General features: G+C 54.4%; 2 protein-coding genes across 3 annotated transcripts; both read right to left on the minus strand.

Annotated features, from left to right (window-relative positions):
* Positions 1 to 3,805: 3,805 nt before the first annotated feature.
* On the minus strand, positions 3,806 to 12,897 carry LOC149522081 (uncharacterized). The gene is made up of 3 exons (XM_089770813.1): positions 12,548 to 12,897; positions 10,412 to 10,612; positions 3,806 to 8,671 (listed from the first exon to the last, which is right to left on the minus strand). Exons 1-3 carry the CDS (start codon positions 12,597 to 12,599, stop codon positions 7,245 to 7,247), a joined length of 1,680 nt encoding a protein of 559 aa, XP_089626939.1. The 5' UTR covers positions 12,600 to 12,897; the 3' UTR covers positions 3,806 to 7,244.
* Positions 12,898 to 15,879: 2,982 nt separating this feature from the next.
* LOC142818175 (fibrinogen-like protein 1-like protein) lies at positions 15,880 to 22,465 on the minus strand. 2 transcript variants are annotated; one of them, XM_075914095.2, is made up of 4 exons: positions 22,106 to 22,465; positions 19,936 to 20,076; positions 19,240 to 19,368; positions 15,880 to 17,991 (listed from the first exon to the last, which is right to left on the minus strand). In XM_075914095.2, exons 1-4 carry the CDS (start codon positions 22,122 to 22,124, stop codon positions 17,363 to 17,365), a joined length of 918 nt encoding a protein of 305 aa, XP_075770210.2. In that variant the 5' UTR covers positions 22,125 to 22,465; the 3' UTR covers positions 15,880 to 17,362. The 2 variants fall into 2 exon arrangements, with proteins under 2 accessions (XP_075770210.2, XP_089626997.1); XM_089770871.1 differs by having other exon boundaries at positions 22,121 to 22,464.
* Between the last annotated feature and the right edge of the window lie 949 nt (positions 22,466 to 23,414).

Below are 23,414 nucleotides of genomic sequence, written 5' to 3' on the forward strand. Positions count from 1 at the left end.
GGGGGGGGGGGGGAGGTTTTGCCCTGGGACCCAAATCACTGGCCGGGGGGCAGGGGTCACATGACCAGCCTGGTGACGTTGGGGGGGTCAGAGGTCACATGACCAGCCTGATGACGTGGGGGGGTTGTTCAGAGGTCACATGACCAGCCTGATGACGTAGGGGGGGTGTTCAGAGGTCACATGACCAGCCTGGTGACGTAGGGGTGGTGGTTCAGAGGTCACATGACCAGCCTGGTGATGTAGGGGGTGGTTCAGAGGTCACATGACCAGCCTGGTGACGTAGGGGGGATTTCCCTGCCTGAGAGTCAGACATGCCCCTGCCAGCCCTGGGGTGGGGGGGGCCATGGCCAGGTTCTGCCAGGGTGTCAAGTGACTTACCCTAAATAAAAACAGGGAGGGGGGGACACTTGAATTCCTCCCCCAGGGGTACCCCTCGCTCTTTTCCTGCATGATTCCTACTACAGCAGTGTTCCTCAACCAGTGGTACCAGTACCCTTAGGGGTACTTGAGCAAAGTCGGGGGGGGGGGGGGGCAGGTCAACAATTGAAATTTGGAGAAAATTGTTGTTTTAAGTTTTAAACCCCTTTATTTTTATGTTTTACTTTGTACACCCAAAAATGCCATCGCCCACCCGGCTACAATTAAGTTGTGGAAACAAATGTGTTGTAACGGTTGAAAAAAAAATCTGTATGTCTGAAAACTCTAGGTAGTGGGGGTACTTATAATTTTTCTGATAGAGTAATAACAGCAAAGAAAATATGTCTTAATTATATTATTAAATAGAACTAATCCAAAGTAATGACATCAGAAAATCTGTTTAATTTACTTTATTTAACAATATGCCTTTTTGTGCAAGAGCTAAAGCTATGCTTTGCGGGGAGAGGAATAACTCTACCATCAAACGTCCCCTGTCCTGTCGATGTACAGGCAGTCCCCGGGTTACATGGATCCGACTTACATCGGATCCCTACTTACAAACGGGGCGAGGCAACCCCGCACTAGCTGCTTCCCCCCAGCAGACTAGGGAGACGCGGAGCAGCTTTTCTCAGCAGACACCTCAGCTTGAGAAAAAAGGATTGAGGGAAGTGAGGTGTGGGAGAATAAAACTGAGCTCTGGAGAAATGTTTGGCTAGAGTTTCCCCTACAATATGTACCAGTTCCGACTTACATACAAATTCAACTTAAGAACAAACCTACAGTCCCTATCTTGTACGTAACCCGGGGACTGCCTCTACTGTATTTTTTTTGTGTGTGCAAAAACATGCTTGAGGTGTGGCCACTGCACTACATCACCTCAGAAGGAACAATAATAAAATATTGTTAAATAAAGTAAATTAAACAGATTTTCTGATGTCATTACTTTGGATTAGTTCTATTTAATAATATAATTAAGACATATTTTCTTTGCTGTTATTACTCTATCAGAAATGTGTGTAGCTGACCAGCTCACTACCCCTTGAAATATGCCAAATAACCTGGGGATAACTTACCCCTCAAGGGATAAAGAATGACTGCACTATAGGCTTTACTTACCAAACTCCCCAGAGTCACAGATGCACTGGCTCTGAGGAAAAAAACCCTACCAACATCAAGTGATTTACCCTAAAAAAAAAAAACAGGGAGGGGGGACACTTGAATTCCTCCCAGAGGGGTACCCCTCGCTCTTTTACCCCAAAAGAGCTTGAAAAAAACAGAGAAAACAGGCTGCCTTCTCTGGTAGCTGATGGATGAGTCTGGGCAGGTGGACACACAGAGACCCCCTGTTACTTTCCAGAACAAAAGAACCAAATCATCACCTTAAAAAAATGATTTTATTAACAAAACAAAAGATATACTTGATAAAGCTTACTTGATTGCTAAGTGTTACAGAGCAACTAAAACAAATTAAAATGCAGAGAAAATTTCTGGGAACAACTCTCTTAGCTCAGAGGAGGCAATAATTTGTTCTGTGGCTTCTACCCTTCCTTCAGTGGAAGAAGACTAGTTCCCACCTTTGTACAGCACTTTTGTAGTCACTAAAGCTATGTCTACACTACGAGGTTTTTGTGAAAAAACGGGCAGAGTGGCCACACCTCAAGCATGTTTTTGCACACACAAAAAATACAGTACCTCGACAGGACAGGGGGTGTTTGATGGTAGAGTTATTCCTCTCCCCACAAAGCATAACTTTAGCTCTTGCACAAAAAGGCATATGAGGATGCTCCGCAGGGGTTTCTTACACAAAAAGAGCCTATCAGAAAAAGCACAGGTGCTCTGATGGCCATTCTGCTAATGGCCATCAGAGCTCCCTTGCACAAGAGCATCCATGCAGTGTGGACGCTCTCTTGCGTAAAAGCACATCGCTTTTGCAATGCACTTTTGAGGTGTGGACGCACTTTGATGCAAGAAGTTTTTGTGGAAGATCTCTTCTGCAAAAAGCTTCTTGTGCAAAAACCCTGCAATGTAGACAAAGCCTAAGTGTACCTCACAGCAACTAGTCACAGGCATCTTTTTTTAATATATTTTATTCCACATATATGGACTGCTTAAAATATAGTTTATATATATATATACAGTGTGTGTGTGTATACACACACACACCCTTGTATTTTGTTTGTATTGGTGATATACATCAACACACTACTTCAATATTGGTGGTGCAAATAAGAAAATTCAACCCTCCAAAAAGAAAATTCAGTCTGCCCAAGGACAAAAAATGTTAGAGGGGACACTGCAGTTAACTGCAGCAATGTTAGGTTTAATGCTCCCACACAACCATGATAACTTACACTGCTTAAAAGCCTTCAGTAAAGGACCTCGTCAAAGGCTTTCTGAAAGTCTAGGTATTATATATCCACTGGATTGTTCTTATCCACATATTTATTGACCCCCTCAAAGAATTCTAATAGATTGGTACGGCATGGTTTCTCTTTACAGAAAGTATTGTTGATTCCTCTCTGAAAAATCATGTGCATCTCTGGAGGGTAATTCTGTACTTGACTATGGTCACCCACTTTCCTGGTACTGAAAGTTGGCTGCCCCACAGGGAAAAACAGGGATTGCCACTGGATCCTTTTTTTAAAAATTGGCATCATGTTAGCCATGCTCCCGACAGCTATTTCAGAAAGTTAAAGGACAGGTTTCAGGCCACAATCAGCAGTTCCCTATAGGCACCCAGGCCTTGGTTGTCCCTCAAGCCCCAGTGCAATTTACAAGCCCAGGGAAGGCCGGTAGAGGCCCAGGCTGTCAGGTCTTACCAGAGGCTACTTCTGCTACTCCAAAGAGCCTGGGAGAGGGTGGAAGGAGAGAGTTCCCTCCCAGCTTTGAGTGCGGGGGCTAGAACATTTACCCAAGATGGGGAAGCAGGCTGTTTAAATCAGCAAGTCAGTGTTTGTTACAATGGAGTCACATCCAAACCCTGTCACCAGTGTTCCCTCTAAGGTTTTCTAACCATGAGCAGAGTGAGTTTTGCCTTGTGCACCAATAGTGAGGTCACGTGCGCTGGTTTGTATGTATGCCACCATGGCACCCAATTTATTATCACACACATTCCCAGTTGCCAGAGCGACCCCCCCCACCCCTCCCTTTGGCCCCGGCATGTGGCAGGTCCTGTTCCTGACTGCTGGAGCAGCCAAGCCCCCCACCCCCACATGTGGCAGGTCCTGTTCTGAGCCCCAACCGCCAGAACAGGCCCTGACCCCCCCCACCCCACCATGTGGCAGGTCCTGTTCCGAGCCCCAACCGCCAGAATGGCCCTGACCCTCCCCACCCAACCATATGGTAGCCCCGACCACCTGAGCAGGTCTCCCCACTGCCACACAGCCACAGCAGGTCCCAGCCCCCCACCCCAGCAGCCCCCTCACCACACCAACTCAGCCAGCCCCACCCACCAAAGCAGCTGCCTGCTACGCGAATAAGAATTTTCCCCAATATGCAGCGATTGGAAAGCTGTGCTACTTTTCCCATTTCTAGCACTTTTCTTTCATACCATTTGGAATAAAGATCTTTCTTCTTTGCGTGCCTGCTTACACCCATTCCACTTAGGTGTGTGCGTGCTGCGTGCACGGGTTCTGGAAACTTTGTACCCTTAGCAGTACCCATTGGTCCAGCCGAGGAGCCCTCTGGAGTGGTGCCAGTATGACCGCCCATATATTCCCCTGCTGACCCCCCACCCCTCAGTTCCTTCTGACCACCATGACGGTTGCTGGAACGCTTAACTTGGAATCGCAAGTGTGCCCTTAGCACTCTTATCTCATGTAAATAGTTCCTTAGTGTAGTTATTGAGGTTTTTGTTGTTAGAATACAATTATAGAATACTAGGACTGGAAGGGACCTCGAGATGTCATCGAGTCCAGTCCCCGGCCTTCGTGACAGGACCCAGCACTGTCTAGACCATCCCTGATAGACATTTATCTAACCTGCTCTTAAATATCTGCAGAGATGGAGATTCCACAACCTCCCTAGGCAATTTATTCCAGCGTTTAACTACCAGACAGTTAGGAATTTTTTCCTAATGTCCAACCTAAACCTCCCTTGCTGCAATTTAAGCTTCTTGTTCTATCCTCAGAAACCAGGAAGAACAATTTTTCTCCCTCCTCCTTGTGACACCCGTTCAGATACCTGAAAGCCGCTATCATGTCCCCTCTCAGTCTTCTCTTTCCCAAACTAAAATAGTTAGTAGATAGTTCATTCCCATTGTTCCCCCTCCATGAGGGGGAGGGGGGAACATGCCAGGACCCCAGGGTTTAAACCCTGCCTGCGATGCTCGAAGCCTATGTCCTGTGGTGACCCACACAAGGACAGCCTAAAGTGCCTGGGGGAAAGCAATTTGATGGACTCGTGTAAGATCTGTCAGTCCTTTAAGCTAAGGACTGAGAGAGAATGGGACTCTAGGCTCAAGTTACTCCTAATGGAGTTGGCACTCCAACCCCTGGCACCGGAGTTGGCACCATCAGCGAGGAGCGTACCAGGGCTGATCCAGGACACTGGACCCACGTCAAAGCACTCTTTGGCATTGGAAGCACCGGCCGGTGCCGAGGCACCGATCCCAGTCCCTGGCACCGAGTGTGCAAAGAGGGAGATCGCCCTCGTGATGGGACCAAGGGACATGTCATGGGGGGGGGGGGGGGGGCTGAGGCTTCATCTCTGGTATGCCATCGGTGCAGGTGCCCAGAGACCCAGGACCTGTCCATGGAGGAGGTCCCACAGCTGTCAATGCCAGATACTTTTCTGGCAGCCCAGGAGTTCGTTGAGCTCACATCTTCCCCGCCCACCTCCCCTTCATCGGAATGTTGGCAAGAAGGAACTGAGGGAGTGGGGGGCCAGCAGGGGAATATATGTGCAGTTACACCGCCACCACTCCAGGGGGCTCCCCTGCTGGAACAACGGGAATTGATAAGGGTAAAAAGCTTCCAGAACTAGTGCATGCAGTGCATGCACTCATAAGTGGAATGGACATAAGCAACACACCTTGAAGAGCAACAGTTATGAGATAAGTAACCATTTTTTTTCATAGCATCATAGAACATTAGAACTGGAAGAGACATTGAGAGGTCATTAAGTCCAGTCCCCTGCCCTCATGGAAGGGCCAAGCACCATCTAGATCAGGGGTGTCCAAACTTTTTTCAAAGAGGGCCAGATTTGATGAAGTGAACATGCGTGAGGGCCGACCATTTTGCCTGACATTCCTTGAACCATTAAAATTAAATGCAAATTAACTATTTTATGCAAATTTTATTGCAAACGGCATACTTTTCATTTTGTCACATGGATGACAAATCTAAACAGGTATTAAATCACTCTGCCTTTCATATCTGAAGGCCAGATGAAAAAAAAAATCCAGGAAGCTGAAATATATGTCAGGAACATTGTAAAGTACATTACATATTATTGGTAATAAAGGTTGTCTGTCAACTTTTAAGTTCAAAAAATATGAACAGGAACATAACACCAAGTATACATGTTGTGTCCAAATATATTTATAACTGATTTAGACCAACTAACATTAACTGAGATTTTACAATGTATTCATCTCAATACATATGGATTCGTTGGGGGCCATAAAAGATAGATATTGCCAAATTACCCGGGGGGCCGTATTAAACCGGAACACGGACCGCAATTGGCCCGCGGGCTGGACTTTGGACATGCCTGATCTAGATCATCCATGACAGATGTTTGTCTCACCTGTTCTTAAATATCTCCAGTGATGGAGATTCCACAACCACCGTAGGCAACTTATTGCAGTGTTTAACCTCCCTGACAATTAGGAAGTTTTTCCTAATGTCCACCCTAAACCGCCCTTGCTGCAATTGAAGCCCATTTTCCCACAGAGCAATTAAAAGGCTTCTCTCCCATGTGGGTTCTCTGATGTTGAAGAACTCTGATTGAACCTTTTTCCTCAGTGAGTGCTGTTGCCTGATCTAAGATTGTGTGTCAATTTTTAATTACCACCTTTAGGACAGACAAGTCCTGTGTCCTAGGATCAGGCCCAGAATTCAATTATTCTAAGCTTGGGAACCCTGATGTGCACAGTTGCAACACTCACAATATAGGAACTCTTGTATATTTACAAATATAGTTTATTAATACAGTTAGCACAGTCACAAACACCCCAATTTCTGTGTATAGAGAGTGAGCATCCATATTTCCTTACCATATATTTACATCATTCCTTCTAGAACAATCTTAGGTGTTAACCCATCACCTTCCCCATGATCACCAAGGGCCATGATTCTGGCACCTTCCAAGGGCTACATCTTTTTCTCCTCCTACCCCTATGATGGAATGCCACTTTTATAATATGTTGCTCTGACATTGATATGTTTGATGCATATTCAGTAGGGAATATTTCTAATGTTGAAGTGTCCTTTTCCCTATAGGACAATGTATCGTGGATCTCAACTTGGCCTGAACCAGTTATTTTGGGACTTTCCATGTACTGATGCAGCTGCTGAGTCTGAGGATATTTTTCCTATCACTTTCCAAACATATGTAAGTCATCTTTGCTATAAGGGTGAAAGGTCCTAGACATATGTCCCAACCCCCACCCCCTTCAGTCCAGGGAAGCTATGAATAAGCTATGACTCGTGTCTGAGTGAGACCTGTATCTCAACCATAGAAATGTGCAAACATTAGCTTCCGCTTATCTTGCAAATGACCTGTTACAGATTTCCTTTCCTGTTACATAATGACCTTTTACAGATTTCTTGCATTACAGCTCTTAACTATTACCTCTGTACTAACTCTACCCATTAATATATTCATTAATTAATCTGAATCAACACAATATTATTATTAACATGATAGGCAAGAAAATTAACTCTGTCAGCTACAGGGCACTTACTAGTTTTCTCTACTGTATGGATTCTCCTATGTCTAAGAAGGTGTGACATCTGCCTGAAAGTTTTCCCACAGTCACAGCAGTTGAAGGGTTTCTCTCCTGTGTGGATTCTCTGATGTCTAATGAGATGTGCATTTCTAGTGAATCTTTTCCCACAGTCAGAGCAGCTGAAGGGTTTCCAACCGGTGTGGATTCTCTGATGTTTAATCAGGTTTGAGTTCTGACTGAAGCTTTTCCCACAGTTAGAGCAACTGAAGGGTTTCTCCCCTGTGTGGGTCCTCTGATGATCAAGGAGACTTGAACGCTGATGGAAGCTTTTCCCACAGTCAGAGCAGTTAAAGTGCTTCTCTCCTGTGTGGATTCTCTGATGTCTACTGAGACGTGATCTACTACTGAAGCTTTTCCCACAGACAAAGCAGTTGAAGGATTTCTCGCTTGTGTGGATTCTCTGATGTTTAATCAGGTTTGAGTTCTGTCTGAAGCTTTTCCCACACACAGAGCAGTTGAATGGTTTCTCTCTTGTGCGGATTCTTGAGTGCTGATGGGAGCTTTTCCCACTGTCAGAGCTGTTACATGGCGTATTGCTTGTATGTAGTTCCTGATATTGAATAAGTTCTGAGCGCTGACTGAAGCTTTTCCTGCAGGTAGAGCAGTGAAAGGGTTTCTCTCCAGTGTGGATTCTCCTGTGTCTAACAAGACCTGAGCGCTGACTGAAGCTTTTCCTGCAGGCAGAGCAGTGAAAGGGTTTCTCTCCCGTGTGGATTCTCCTATGTCTATCAAGGCCTGAGCGCCAAGTGAAGCTCTTCCCACAGTCAGAGCAGATGAAGGATTGCTTTATTCTGTGGTTTCTCTGGTGATCAGTAACACAGGATTTCCAATGTAAGCTTTTCCCACAAGCAGGACAGTCACAGATTTTCTCAGTTGGATGCTTTCCTTGATGGGTAATAAGATTTGAGTTCTGACTGAAGTTATTCCTACAGTCAGACAAGCTGAAGGGGTTCTTATCAGAGTGGATTCTCTGGTGTAAAATGAGGACCTTTCCACATTGGAAACGTTTCCCACAGTCACTGCAAGCGTAGGGTAACACTTGATGGGGGGTTTTCTGTTGAACAGTTTCTTTGTATCTTTTCATCCTTCTGCTCCTGTGACTAGATTTACCCTGTCCCTCCACTGTATGGTTTCCCTGCTGCCTTTCTGGGCTCCGCTGACACTCAGAGGTCTCTCCCTGCTCAGGACTCTGAGAAACATGCCCTTCAGATCTTCCCAATAAGATTTCACATGGAGCAACTTGTTCCAGTCCTTCCTGATGAAGGCTCCCCTCATTGTTCTCACTCAGCATCCCATCACCTGCTGGGAAAGACAGAAACCAGACCGAAGTCATTCTCTGTGCTGAGCTGAAAGGACAACAGGAAAAGGAGGAGAAAACACACAAACAACTGCTGTCACAGCCCCCCTCCCCATGCTTCATGAACACCGGATTATGAATATGAATTTTCATAATGCATCTTCAAGACAGGCATAACAGGATATGTAATATACCATTTTTAAAGTTACAGTCTCTTGAACATGTATGTACTATCTTTGTGCATGTATCACTTTTGTATGTGAAGTTAGACATATGAAGTGTAAGCATGTTTATAGTTCTAAATGTGCTAACGAGGGCCATTAGTGATATGTTAGGAACTTAGTGACAGCCCTCAACCACCAATGATGGCTCCTTTTTCCCTGTAAGCTCAAACTGTGGTTGAGCCTACAAAGTCACATGACCATGCCACCTGGTACTGGAATCCAACTTGAATCTCATACTTTTCCATGGGGTTGAGGAGTGTGACCTGGGGGAAATCTATATAAGGAAAGGAAAGTGATCAGGGCTTTGTCTTCAGCTGGCCTTAGAAACTGCCTCATCCACCATACGAGGATAAACATGAAGAAACGTGAAAACACAGAATCCTGAAGAACTCTGAAAAGCTGTAGAGTAGACCCAGGTCAGAATTAAGATCAACTCTGTAACGTGAAGTATTTTATCTGAGATAGAATGGTTCAAGGTAAAAATGTGCATGTAACAAGTTTTAGTGGATCAGAATTAGCTGGTGTATGTTGTTTAAATTAGCAGTTTGCTTTGATCTGACTGTTTTCACTTACAACCGCTTAAGTCTTACTTTTTATACTTAATGAAACCACTTTTCTTTATTATCAAGCCAAGTGTAAATGATTGTTACCTGGGGAGCAACCACTGGGCATATCTAACATCAATACTGGGCAAATTAGTTGAAACTATAGTAAAGAATAGGATTTTCAGACACATAGATAAACACAATTTGTTGGGGGAAAATGTCAACATGGTTTTTGTATAGGGAAATCACACTTCACTGATTTACTAGAGTTCTTTGAGAGGGTCAACATGCATGTGGACAAGGAGGATCCAGAGGACATAGCATACTTAGATTTCCAGAAAGCATTTTACAAGGCCCCTCACCCAAGGCCCGTAAGTAAGTTATCACGAGGAAAGAGGGAATGTCCTTTCATTGTCCTCCTGTCTTTTAACCAGTTAAAGGGTAGGAATAAATGGTCAGTTTTCAGAATGGAGAGAGATAACTAGTTATTCATCCACCCTCCCTCATCCCCAGCCTCTCTCACTGGAAGGAAATGGCATGTCACACAGATCAGCCACGGTCAGGAAAGGACTCCAGGAATCGCTCCCTCCTTCCAGGGGCTCAGCCCACTGGCACAAGGGGGATCCGACAGGCACTAACTGCAGCCAGCCCCCCCCCCCAACTCTGGTACTTGTCATTCCTCTCTGGGCCCTTCCATTGAAACCTCCGGCCAAGGCACAACATTGGCAAGATGGTGGGGAAGCACATTGAGACCTGGGGTGTGGGAAGAGCAGTACCATTGTTAGTCCCTGAACCTGCTTCCCCTAGGAGGGGGACATCCAGGGAACAGTCTCTCACTCAGAAGCCAGGATTATTGGGGCTGTTACTCCTGACAACAGGGGGAGGGGAAGGGAAATGAGGGACCCTGAACCAAACCCAACCCACCTGCTCCAGAGCCCACCCAGCTTCTAATACCCAAGGGGACAGGAATCCTTACCCAGCCAGCTCACAGCCTCATAGTTCTCCTGCATCACATCCCAGTAGAGGGCTCTCTGACCCGGGTCCAGCAGAGCCCATTCCTCCTCAGAGAAATACACAGCCACCTCCTCGAAGGTCACCGGCTCCGCCACAGCCATTTCCTGTCCCTGGCTCTGCAGGCCGTGGGCTGAGCTGGAGCAAGACATGGGTGTTCTGCAGCCTGTTGGGGGAGAAGGGTAATTGGAGACATTTCAGAAGGAGCTTTAATCCTTTCCACACCCCCATTCTGCCCAGACTCTGTTCCTGGTGACACACATGCTAGACTCGGCCATTCTGGGCAAATGCTTGAGTCGAGAGAGTCCATAAACAACACACACAAGTTAGATCCCAAATCCATATTCATTTCTCTCAGTGCCTGGCTTGAGTTTCAACATTACTGCACCTGCAACAATGAGATTCAGTTCTGTGCGCCCAGTGTTTCTGATAAACCAGCCACTTATTCTGCTGTCTGAATACGGAGGACAGTGTGTTATGTTTCGGCTCCTGTGTTTAAAGCCCCTCCCTTTCTCTGCAGCATAGACCTAAGCCCTCTCACCGGGACTAAACCAACAGAGCTTTTATAAACCAGGGGTCCAGAACCTTTTCAAACCCAAGAGCCAAACTACATCAAAATTCAGAACAAGCGGTCAACAAAGAGCGGTATAAGAAAACCCATTTGCATGAAAGTCCATGTGCCAGATGGAAACAGGATTGGGGGGAGAGGGACCTGCTGGCTGACAGTGACATGCAGCAGCGGCTGCACTAACGGATCAACTGAGGAACAGCCACTGGCGCCCCCCCCTCCCCCCACTCGCAGCTGGTGGGCCAGCAAGCGGAAATCTGGCAGCAACAGGACCTGCCAGCGCTGTTGTGGAGAGACAGAAAACACGGGACAATTTGCCTGTTTTGAGAACCGGGCAGGACCCTGCAGCAGGGTTTAAATCCAGCCCCGCCCCTTCCACCCGGGGTGCTCCTTGGCCTCACTGGGGCGCTGGGCAGAAGCAAAACAGCAGCTGACACTGGCTGCCCCCAGTCCCTGAATCTCCCCCCTTGGGCAGGGATGCGGTGCCTGCTCCCGGCACTGGCATCGCCCCCCCCCCCCCGGCACATGGGGCTGCCCCCCAGCCTGGCAGTGGGGAAACCTCTGCTCCCCATGTTGTTACATGTGCTGCAAATGCACGCACACACACACCGCCAGGATCAGTTTTATCCTGGTGGGGCCAGAGGTATGTAGAGAGCTGCTCCCTTGTGGCAAGGTGCTGCCGGTAGCACTTTCTCATTTATACGATCATAAGGAAGTGCTCCTGTAAGAAACTGCTACCAGCAGTAGCACAATCCTACAGGGATCAGTTCCAAACAGGTCCGGGTACAGAGCTGCTCCCTGTAGGAAGGTGCTACTGGTGGCAGTTGCAGGAACGAAGAACTGCTCCTGTAAGAAACTGCTACTGGGAGCAGCACAGTAAAAATAAAAGGCAGCAAGTGCTAGGAGAGAGTCACAGAAAGAATTGCCATGGACTGAAGTGTTGTGGAACAGTAGCTATGAAAACAGAAACACACGTGACAGCGACAGGCATGGCACAGAGCAATTCAAGTAACAGAAATAACATTTGCAAAGGTGCAACGCTGCAATGCAAATGAGCGGCAATTCGGTGATCCACGGGCAGCAGACAACACAAAGGTGTGAGCAGACGTCATGTCTTCTCGTTAGCCCCCTTTTCCCATCATTAACCCTTTTCAAATGTCCTGAGCAAAAAACTTCTACAGGGTAAGGGAAAAGAGAAGGGCAAAGGCGTCAGCAGCCCTACTGAGCATGCTCAGTGAGTCTGATTTGAATTCATAAAAAGCAGGTTTAAGCACATTAAAAAGCCCCCCTGTGATTGCTCCCTGTGATTGCTGCCTCATTCCCACGGGGGTGCCTGTTTTCACCCCTTCTGCCCTGCCTGTGCGGGGGCTTTCCCTTTCCCAGCTGTTCCTCTCCCCCATCAGCCCTACATTTGCCCCAGGACTGATCCTAACCCTGTCTGCAGCCGCTTCAGCCCCCCACGTGTAACCCTTTCCCTCCTTTTTTGTTTTTTTTTAACCCACCCCTTTTAAGAAGAAGTCAGCAAAAACTTACCCATGGAGCGGGCAGGGCGAAGGGCAGGGGCTTCAGCAGAGCTACTGCGCATGCTGAGGGCCCCCTAAGTAGCACAATCTCATAGGTAGCAGCTTTCTACAAACCACCAGCCCTAGATCCTGCTCCTGCTCCCCAGCTGTGTGACCCCCCCCCCTCCCCACGCGCAGTAGGCGCGGCCCCTGCACAGACCCCTCCCCCTCTGCGATTGGCGGGGGGGAGCAGCACAGGGGTCACGCCCCTCGGTGTGCGGGGGGGCTGCTCCGCCCCTTTGCCCGGGGCGCGCCCCCCACTTGCAGCCCGTGGGCCGGCTCCGGGAGGCGCAGCATCCCCTGCCCTGGGGAGCTCCCGGTCTGAGCTAAGCCCTGGCGCTGGACTACAACCGGAGTCCCTGACCCGCTGCGCATGCGCGGTCCGACCCCGCCCCCCCATTCCGCACCACCCCGGCCGGGTTTTCTGCGCTGCCTTCTCCAGCCCAGCGGCGCCCGCCCCCGGGGAGTCAAGAATTCCAGCTCCCTGCAAGCGGCCGCCGCCCGTCTCAGCACAGCTGGGCCCGGGGGCTGCTCCCCCCCGTCTGTCCCCAGATCCCCCTGCAGCCAGGCTGGGAGAGAGGCCCGAGAGCCTTGGGGGGGGGGGGGCTCTGGTTACCCCAGCGCCAGCTCCGCTTCCCCCCCGCAGTCTGCAGGGAGCCAGGAGACCGGGCAGGGAACAGATGTAGCAGCAGCAGCCGCCAGGCTGAGCCCGGGGGAGCTGCTCTCTGGGCCCCCCTAGAGCTCTGTGCTTATCTCCCCATCCTTGGGGCAGTGCAAGCCCCTGGTGCCCGCTGACCCCACCCCCACCCGCTGCCCTCAGGCATGGGGCCCAGCCCTACTCTGGGGACAGGCGCTGGGGGCCAGAGGGGAGAGAGAAGGCCCCTGCCGGACAGGGGGGAGAGAAAGTCCTGCCAGCCAGGGGGGCTGGGGAGAGAGAAGTGGGAGAGCTGGGAGGAGACAGAAGCCCCCCTCCCCCATGGAAGGTGTCAGAGAGAAGGCCCCTGCTAGCAGAGAGGGTTGGGGGAGAGAGAAAGCCCTGCCAGATGGGCCCCCGGACCCCCTACCCCGAGTCCCTCCCCCCTCAGTCTCTCACCATGACTCCTCAGCCTCATGCCCCCCACCCTGCCCTGTCCTCCCCAAGTCCCTGCCCTGACTCCTGCACCACCAGCCCCCTGCCCTGAGGACCCAGGCAACACCAGGTGACTCTTCTGGTTGCTAAATGATGCACAGACCAGTGTGCCAGAGCTTACAGAGGGGGCCCCAAAAGAGAAGGGAAAACTAAGTTTAAGGGCCAGGAGGGTGGCATGCAGCTGACTGGCAGCGATGTGCAATGAGTCTGTCGGGATTCCTTGGACCGGTGCATAGGGGAAAGCCCAGGCACCCTGACCAGGGGGACGAAAAGCCAATATCTCAGGTCGGCGCGCTCATCGCACTCACTAAGCGAAAGTCCTCACCGCTTTAGCCGCAGAAGATGGTCCAGGATTTGTGCACCAGATGACTGGAGGGGAGTGGAAGGTTCCAGCTGCATTCGTAGGGGGAAACGTCTCTCTTTACCCAAGCCCAGCCCTTGCGGAAGCCTGTCTGGTTTCTAGGAAAGCTCTGCCTGGCCAGCAAGGTGAGCCGGAGGGCTCCCAAACCCGGAGCTGAGGAGGGGCTCCAGTGGGAGGACACCCCCTGCCCGGTTCTACCTGGCCCAGGCAGAGGCATCGCAAATCGGTGAACGGATCGAGACAGTCGGTCTGGACACCGGAAGCAAAGCCGCTGCATTGGGACCACAAGGATCAGCTGAGTCCACTCTGGCCTCCACCCGCCCAGGGACTCGGAGGCAGGTGGAAGGTGCCAGCCCTGAAGCTGACGAGGGGGGGGAACCGTGAGCGCTCCGAGGGCACCCATGACGGGAGAGGGGAGGAGCTAAAGGAGCAAGGCGGCGCCTGGTTTAAATAGCACCATGTTCTCTGCTGCATCCCCTGGAGAGCAGGGGAGAGGGCTGGGATGCTGGGTACAAGGAGACCCAGTTCTGTGCGTGGGGCCCCTATTTTTGAGAGCGCCCCCTTGGGAATGCCCCGGGCAAAGCCCGGCCACCGGCTGGGGAGGGCTCACCCTGACTGCGCTGAGGGGAGGGATTCTGACGGGCGCCCGAGGCCACGGGTCCCTTTTGTCCGGAAGAGCGGAGCCGAACGCTGCCCCTGCTATATGCGGGCAGAGCCCGCCGGAAGGGCCAGCTGCCACCCAGCAAGGTGGAGGTCAGAGCCCCTCGGCTCGCGGAGCAGCCCTGGAGTCCCCCTGCAGCCCCTGGCTGGGGGGCAGAGCACAGCGCAGCTGGATCCGCCCACAGGCCACAGCCTCCAGCAAACAAAGCCACCGAGCCGGAGCTGCTGGGCGTGCGAGGGAATTCATAGTGACCGGCCGCCTCGTCCCTGACCATGGGCAGAGCTCCCAGTCCCAGCGGCTGCACTGATCTCCCGGGAAGTGAAGATGTGGCCGATGCTGCCCTAAGCGCCGCACCTCTCGCCAAGGGGCTTTAGGTGGGGAGCAGGGGCGCTCCAGCCACAGGGGGTGCAATGCAACGTGCGCACCCTGTGGCGAGGCTGCTGAAAGCTGCCGCGAGGGGACAACACTGTGGGGTGTAGACATGGCCTTCGACTGCGTGAGGAGAGGGTCTGGCCTGAGCAAATTGAATTCTCCTTGCCCATGAAGACAGGGCCGGCCCGAGCCATTTTGGCACCCTGGGTCCCAGGCGCACGGCGCCGCCCTCGGGGCGCACGGCCCTGCCTCTGGGTGCACGGGCCACGGGGGGAAGGGCGCTGCTGGCCGGTGCTGCGGGGGTTAACACAGCCCCCGCCCCGGGCGGCCGCTGCAGCCTGCCGGGAGCCGGGCGCCCCCCGTAGGTTGGTGCCCTGGGCAGCTGCCCGGCTAGCCCACCCCTTAGTCCAGCCCTGCATGAAGTCACGGGGCCGCTGCTGCAGAGAAGAGAAGCTGCAGGATACGTCTTATGGCCCCACGTCTAATGCTCGGGGCTCTCTTGAGGGCGTTTGGGAACTTGCTTGGAAAGTTGCTTCTCTGCAGGGACCACAAGACACGACCCACCTTCATCCTCGTCCCCTGCTCTCAGTAATGACCCCAACTTTCGAATGGCACCAAACTCATCACCCCTGCTCCTCCCCTTGCCCTGCCCCCCACACCATCCCTCACTCTCCTCCACCCTCACTAAGCGTCCGTGGCCCAGAGCAGATGGTTGGAGAGCTGTGGAGTGGGGTGTGGGCTCTGGAGTGGGGCCAGGGATTAGACGTTGGGGGTGCAGGACGGGGCTCTGGACTGGGTCAGGGCATGGGATGCAGGGGTTGAGGGCTCCACCTGGGAATCCAGGCTCTGGAGTGGGGCCAGAGACGAGGGGCTTGGCATGTATGGTGGGGATCAGAGCAGGAGACTGGGGGGCAGGTGGAGTGCAGGCTCCAGGAGGGAGTTCGGGTGTGGGAGGGGTTTCCAGGCTGGGGTAGGGGGGTTGGGGTGCTCCGGAGGGGTAGAACCACAGGCCCCACATGCTCTGGGGGGCAAGCCACTGTCAGCCCATGTTCGGGGAGGAGGGCTGCCCAGCTATGGAGGGGCCCTAGGTGGCAGGGGCAGGGTCTCAGGCAGAACGGGTGGGGCTGGGGACTTGCCTCCCCCCGTCCTAGGGTCACCCCTACTCATGCTAAGAGCTTTTCATCCGCCCGGCACTCGGCACCACAGGGACCTGTCACCAGCACCAGCCAAAACTGACTCTGGCTCAGCGGCTCCCCCGAGGCTCCTGCCTCTTCCCCTCCTCTTGTCGGACTCTGCTCTGCTCCCGGCCAGGGGCTCGGAGCCAGGGGTTGCCCAGGAGAAGTGGCCCCCAAAGGAATTTGCGCGGAAGCAGTCAGACGAGAGACGAGCCTCAGCACCTCGGCCCCTTGGAAAGGCCCAACGTGGACGGGAGCCCGGAGCGACGGGGAAAGGCAGCAGCCGTGCAGTAGGGGCCTGATCCAAAGCCCACTGAAGCCAACGGAAAATTGTCTGCTACCACTTAGCTTTGTACTAAGACCTACTGGCTTCTGGACACCTTATTAAAGGGCCCCTCAGACCTGGGTTACACCTACCCAGATGTCTCCAGACGGGCAGGCCTGGCTCCAAAATCCTGCCAGGTCACTGCAGAAAATTCCCCTCGAGGAATCTGCGGGAGCCAAAGTCTGGGGGTGACTAGCCCAGCCAGGTCTGGGAGACCAACTCCCCCGAGGCAGGAAGGCTGCAAACACTGGGCTGGGTTCTACACACTCTGCTGCCCAGGGAGCACAGCAGAGAGGACGTGGGACGAGAACCAGGCCCCCGCTTTTTCAAAATGCCTTTTTATTCTGACGCTTTAATGCCGACCGAGCAGCAGCGCGCGTGTGTCTGTCAAACTCCTTCTGTGCGTCTGGATCCCTCCAGGCCAGTGAGCTCCGGAACGGCACACTGCTCGGACACACTGCAGCGCCCCGTGGGGCTAAGCGCGTTTCCTCTCCCCGGGGCAGCTTTGCAAAGGATTGCTCTGATTGTGACTATAACTAAATCCAGCCAACGCAAAGCACAAGGCCCAGCAGAGAAGAGCTTACAAAGTATGAAGAGGAAAAGAAAAGAGAAAGTTGCCCCATTCTGGATAAATATGAACCATGATACTTCTCCCCCCGCACCCATGGGGGTGATGTTTGGCTGTGCCCCAGGCTAACCCTTTCCCTCCTTTCGGGGAGCAAGGCCTGGCCTCGCTGCAGACTGCAAGGTGGGGAAGGGCCAACTAGCAGTAAGAAGCTGGTTTGATGAGGATGGCAGAGGCTTGGCAGTTCCCGGAACACAAACTGCCCCAAGTGATGCTCCCTTTGACATTCAGTCGAGCAGAATAACAACCCGAGTACCACCAACCCCCGCCATAGCTAGACGCACAGTTCCCGCTGTAAGTGTCCTGATCCAGGTCCTTCGTGGTGAACTTCATGTTGTCATGCACAGAACTAGCACTGTTTGAAGTCATGGCGTCCCCTGCAGTCCCCGAGTAGGAGCCCAGACGCAGCTGGTAGCCTTTGGACTCATCTTCCAGACTGAAGAGGTTGTAGTCTGCGTATTTCATGGTGCCAGAGGAATCGTGGATGATGAACCTGACCTGGTAGACTTTCTGCTTGGTGATCTGATAGATGTACTCCATCCCCAGCCAGTAGTCACTGTGCACGTCGCCAAAGCCATATTTGTAGGTGCTCCACGATTCGGACCAGGTGAGCTGTGTGTTGTGCCGGTTTCTCTGGAGGACTGTCCAGCCTTCACTGGTGCTGTTCAAGTCACAGGAAACAACGATCTGGTGGAGTCCGGCGGGCTGGATAACGAAGACACCACTGACCCTGTTCCAGGTAATCTCACTGCAGTCCCTGGGAAAGGCTGTGCACAAGGAAGAGTTTGCTGGAGCTCACCCTGCTTTGCTCCTCCCATCCTGAGCCAGTGAGAACGGGCCCCTCCAGAGCATCTCCGACCCTAGTGTCTGCTCTGACACGCCAGCCCTTTGCAAGCACATTTTCAAAATGCTGCAACAATGTCTACACTAGCCTCCTAGTTCAAACTAGGGAGGCTAATGTAGGCATTTGAAGTTGCAAATCAAGCCCGGGATTTAAATATCCCGCATTTGATTTGCATCTTCCCGGACGGTCGCCATTTTTTGAAATTTACAAGTCCAGACTAACTGCCCACGTATACACGCGGCAGGGACCCGGTATTTTGAATTAAAGCCCTCGTTCGAACTCCCTGTTATTCCTCCTGGAATGAGGTTTAACACGTAGTTCGAACAAGGGCTTTATTTCGAACTACCGGGTCCCTGCCGCATGTAGATGCAGGCAGTTAGGCTGGACTTGTAAATTTCAAAAATGGCAACCGGCCAGGAAGATGCAAATCAAGGGCAGGATATTTAAATCCCGGGCTTGATTTGCAACTTTGAATGCCGACATTAGCCTCCCTACTGCGAACTGGGGGCCTAGTGTAGACATACCCTTTGTGTGTATCCTGGAAGACAATCAGACCCGGCTGCATGACCTGCAGGGGCTTTCTTAGAGGTGTTTACAATGTGCTGGACACTGCAGGCCAACAGCACCGCATGGCTTTGGGCAAATGTATCTTACAGCAGCAGGTCCAGTCCAGCCTCAGCTCACGGCTGGGCCAAGAGCTCTTTAACATTGGCCTGTGCACTGGACAACACAAGCCCCCCCCCCTCCTCCCCTCCCCGCATAACTCTCAAATAATCTTGCCAAGCATTTCGCCATGACCTCCCCACACCTGCAGCAGAGGGAGAGACGTCCCAGTGTGCTCCCAGCCAGCACCCAAGCATCATTTCTTTAGGCCCGTACAAACCTGTGACATGGGCCCATCCCACACACACAATTCACAGCCAAAGCTTCTCCTCCCCCCTGTGGACCAGCTCCATCCCTGGGGCAGCGGGTGCTGGCGACCCAGCCACTGCCAGCCACCTCCCTCACAACCTAAAATCTGCCACCCGCTTCTTTGCTCCTAGGGGCCTGTGAGATGCCTGGGATTCCCCTGGGGCCAGGCGTGGGCACCTTGCCCCTCCCCTCAGACAGAGGCTGCCCGAGTGGCTCATTTCTGCAGGGCGTGTGGAGGGCCAGCCCGGGAGACACGTACCGTAGCCTTCCGGTAGCTGCAGGTCACTGTCTCTGCGCTGCCGCGGGTTTCCTTCGCCCTCGTGTGCAGGGGCAGGAACGGGGAGAGCTGGGTGATGGGAGGGCTCCTTAGCGCCCATTGCCAGTCTCCCTGGGGCCGCGGTGGAACGTGTTAGTGGTGCCTCCGCTTCCCTTTCTGCACCCTCCCCCCTCCCACCTCCCTGGCTCTGCTCCCTTCCAGCACGGGCCAAATGCAGCCTCCCAACTCCCCAGCCATGCCCCTGGCTCTGCACTCACCAGCCTGCAGCTTCCAGTCCTGTCCCTGGCTCTGCAGCAGCCTCCTTCCCACGCAGCCGTGCCTGGCCCTGCCCAGCTCAAGCTGGGTGTTACCACAGCGCCCGTCGCCGTGCTGCCAGGGCACTCCCGCCTCCTCCCGTCTGCCACCTTCTCCCTAGGGCTGTGTTCACCTGCCCCCCTTCCCCATGCACCTCTGTGGCCCGAGGCAGCCAGCACCCTCTGCCTTCTCCCTGCTCTGCCACCACCCAGCCCCCTGGGCCACCACCTGCCTCCCTCCTCGAACGCCCGCGGCTCGGAGTGTCATTTCCTCCAGTGGCTTCAGCCCCGCGTAATGGCAGCCAAGCGGAGCTGTGCTGGGCCCCCAGGCCCGGCAGGGACCCCTGTGGCGGCTGAGAGGGCCGGAGGCGCAGATAGAACTCACCTGCCATCAGGGCCCTTGGGTGGTTCCTGAGTCTGTGGGTGGGTCCCTTGAAGATGTTCCCGTTGTGTATTTCCAGGGCCAGCCCCGGGGCTGGCAGGGCCAAGAGGCTGGCGAGGAGCAGGAGACGAGGGATCCAGGCAGCTGCAAAAGGGAAGAGCTGGGGAGACGCTGGGAACGCAAACCTGCCCCCGAGGAGCCAGGCTCCCAATTCCCGCTGCCACGGGCCGGTGCGATCCAGAGCTGGCTCCCACACAAGCTGACACCGCTGCCCTTGCCCCCCGGGCACAGAGGAGACGCCAGGAATTGGCCCCATTGGGACAGACACCACAAGGGGAAGAGGCCCACGTGAGCTTGGGATTTACCCTGGAGAAATGTTCCCAGCCGCTTGCCCCACAGAGACCCCCTATGCCAGGGGCACTACTGGAGCAGAGGGGAAGAGTGGGGGGAAAAGAGAAAATGGGGACCATGGCTGGGTGGGCACTAAGGCCCTGGGGAGCAGGGCTCTGAGCAGAGGCGAGGTGGGAACCGAGAGCCGGGGGGCAGGCCGGGGGCAGGGTCCAGGCCAGTGTTCGCTGTAGGCTGAGCACTTCGGTAGCCACCCAGGAGAGATTCCAACGCTGCCCAGCCGACGGGCAGAGCGCACACAGCATGTGTTTCTACTCCTGGTGCACATCCGCACAGGCCTGGGTGCACATCAAAATTATTCCACACATGGATGCAGAAAATTAGAGGAAACATTGGAGGGGGGGGGCAGACTGAGGGTTGTGTGGGCACTGAGAGCTTCAGGGAACAGGGTCCTGGGTGGGCACTCAGGGCCCCAGGGAGGTCGGGGGAGGGGACTGGCCAGGGGCACTCAGGGCCCCAGGGAGGTCGGGGGGGGGGGACTGGCCAGGGGCACTCAGAGCCCCAGGAAGGTCGGGGGAGGGGGCTGGCCAGGGACACTCAGGGCCCCAGGAAGGTCGGGGGAGGGGACTGGCCAGGGGCACTCAGGACCCCAGGAAGGTCGGGGGAGGGGACTGGCCAGGGGCACTCAGGGCCCCAGGAAGGTCGGGGGAGGGGACTGGCCAGGGGCACTCAGAGCCCCAGGAAGGTCAGGGGAGGGGGCTGGCCAGGGGCACTCAGGACCCCAGGAAGGTCGGGGGAGGGGACTGGCCAGGGGCACTCAGGGCCCCAGGAAGGTCGGGGGAGGGGACTGGCCAGGGGCACTCAGAGCCCCAGGAAGGTTGGGGGAGGGGACTGGCCAGGGGCACTCAGGACCCCAGGAAGGTCGGGGGAGGGGACTGGCCAGGGGCACTCAGAGCCCCAGGAAGGTCGGGGGAGGGGGCTGGCCAGGGGCACTCAGGGCCCCAGGAAGGTCGGGGGAGGGGACTGGCCAGGGGCACTCAGGGCCCCAGGAAGGTCGGGGGAGGGGACTGGCCAGGGGCACTCAGGGCCCCAGGGAGGTCGGGGGGGGGGACTGGCCAGGGGCACTCAGAGCCCCAGGAAGGTCGGGGGAGGGGGCTGGCCAGGGGCACTCAGGGCCCCAGGAAGGTCGGGGGAGGGGGCTGGCCAGGGGCACTCAGGGCCCCAGGAAGGTGGGGGGAGGGCGGCCAGGATTTCAGGGAATCGGGGGCTGCTGGCAGCAGGCAGGCGCCAGCCCTGACACTCACCAGCTGGGCTAGTGGCTCTGGGGGCCCATGGCCAAGCTGCAGCAGCAGGCACCGTGCAGGGAGCCCCTCCAGCTCTGTCCTGCCAGACAGTGACCCGCAGGGCAGCCGCCCGGCGTCCTGCACCACCTCTCTAGGGCGCTTGGCGCACGTGTCACTGCTGCTCCCTCCACCCCCAAGGCCCCCCCGGTCGCTGTCCCCCTGCCAGTCACTGCGCCCGCGTTCCACTGCTGGGCCGCGCCACGGGGGGGTCGGGACTGAACGGGCCGCAGAGGAGGCAGCTCTGCAGACTGTCCGGGCCCCGGAGCGAGTTGCTGTGTCTGCCCCAGATGCTCAGCTGGAGGGTGCGTAATTTTCAGGCCAGGCATCCCTGCTCCTCGCCGCCCCGGGGGGAGGGGAGCGCCCCAGGCTGGGTTCCAGCCCCACATCTGCTGGTGGGTTCTAATCCCAGCGTCCCACCCCCACGTCCCCGGCCCTAGAGCGGAGCAGCAGGGCCCAGCTCCGCCCCACAGGCCCTGACTCACCGAGGCGGCCCTTACCCATCCCTGCCCACGGCACGTCTGTCCCCGGATCGGTAGAGAGGCGTCTAGCAGAGGCAGAATGGGGGTTTGGCACTTATAGCACCTGCTGCACCGGGGGGGCAGGCGCTGTTCCTCCCCAGCCCCCGCCCTGCAGCGCTCTGGGGATACTGCCCTGCGGTGGAGCTGTCAGGTGTCTGGAGGGAAGCTGGGCTAAGCAGCCTTATCGGCCCCTGCAGAGCACCTGGGAGCCTGCCTGGCCGGGTGGGCCTGGTACAGCCTCCCCCCAGATAAGGCTCTTCCCTGGAACCATTCCCTATGGGGGAACCGGCAGGGCAGGGCAGGGCGGACACGGCTCGCCTGGGTGCTGCTGGGAGTCAGAGATGCCAGTGGAGCCAACTGTGGGCTGCACGTTACAGTACAGAGGAAAGGTGGGAGGCAGGGCAGTGAGGTGCTGCAGCTGCCACCCCTCCCCCCCTCCCATGCTTTATGGGCATTGACTTCTAGATAGGAAAATGCATCTCTCCCTCCACCCTTCAATCCCTGCTTGAGTGGGTCTGGGCCTGCTTGAGTGGGTCTGGGCCTGCTTGAGTGGGTCTGGGTTCTCTGCCCCCCTCCCCCCAAACTTGGTCTCCAAATGATCAAATGTTCATTGCACATCACGCCAGGCAAACGTGATTGACATGCCAGGAAATCCAGGCCTCCCCTTGTCGCACATTTCAGTGGCGTGTGACATGCTGGCAGGCTGGACGGTCACAAGGCGTGCGGACAGGGTGTTCCCGCTAGTGGATTAGCTCCTGCGCTCTCGGTCCCCGCCAGGACCCTGCCTGCCTGGGAACACCTCCAAAAACTCAGCCGTAACTCACAAGCACTCTCCCGGGTTTGTGCTCACTCTTATGCACTTTGGCTGTGTCTACACTGGCATGATTTTCCGGAAATACTTTTAACAGAAAAGTTTTCCGTTAAAAGCAATTTCGGAACAGAGCATCTGGATTGGCAGGACGCTTTCCCACAAAAACACTTTTTGCGGAAAAGCGTCCTTGCCAATCTAGACGCCCTTTTCCGCAAAAAAAGCCCCGATCCACATTTTCGCGATCGGGGCTTTTTTGCGGAAAACAAATCTCAGCTGTCTACACTGGCCCCTTTGCGCAAAAGTTTTGCGCAAAAGGACTTTTGCCCGAACGGGAGCAGCATAGTATTTCTGCAAGGACATTGACGATCTTACATGAGATCGTCAGTGCTTTTGCGGAAATTCAAGTGGCCAGTGTAGACAGCTGGCAAGTTTTTCCGGAAAAGCGGCTGATTTTCCGGAAAA

The sequence above is a fragment of the Pelodiscus sinensis genome, chromosome 19, assembly GCF_052426305.1.
Source record: "Pelodiscus sinensis isolate ZL-2025 chromosome 19, ASM5242630v1, whole genome shotgun sequence".
Classification (NCBI taxonomy): Eukaryota; Metazoa; Chordata; order Testudines; family Trionychidae; genus Pelodiscus; species Pelodiscus sinensis.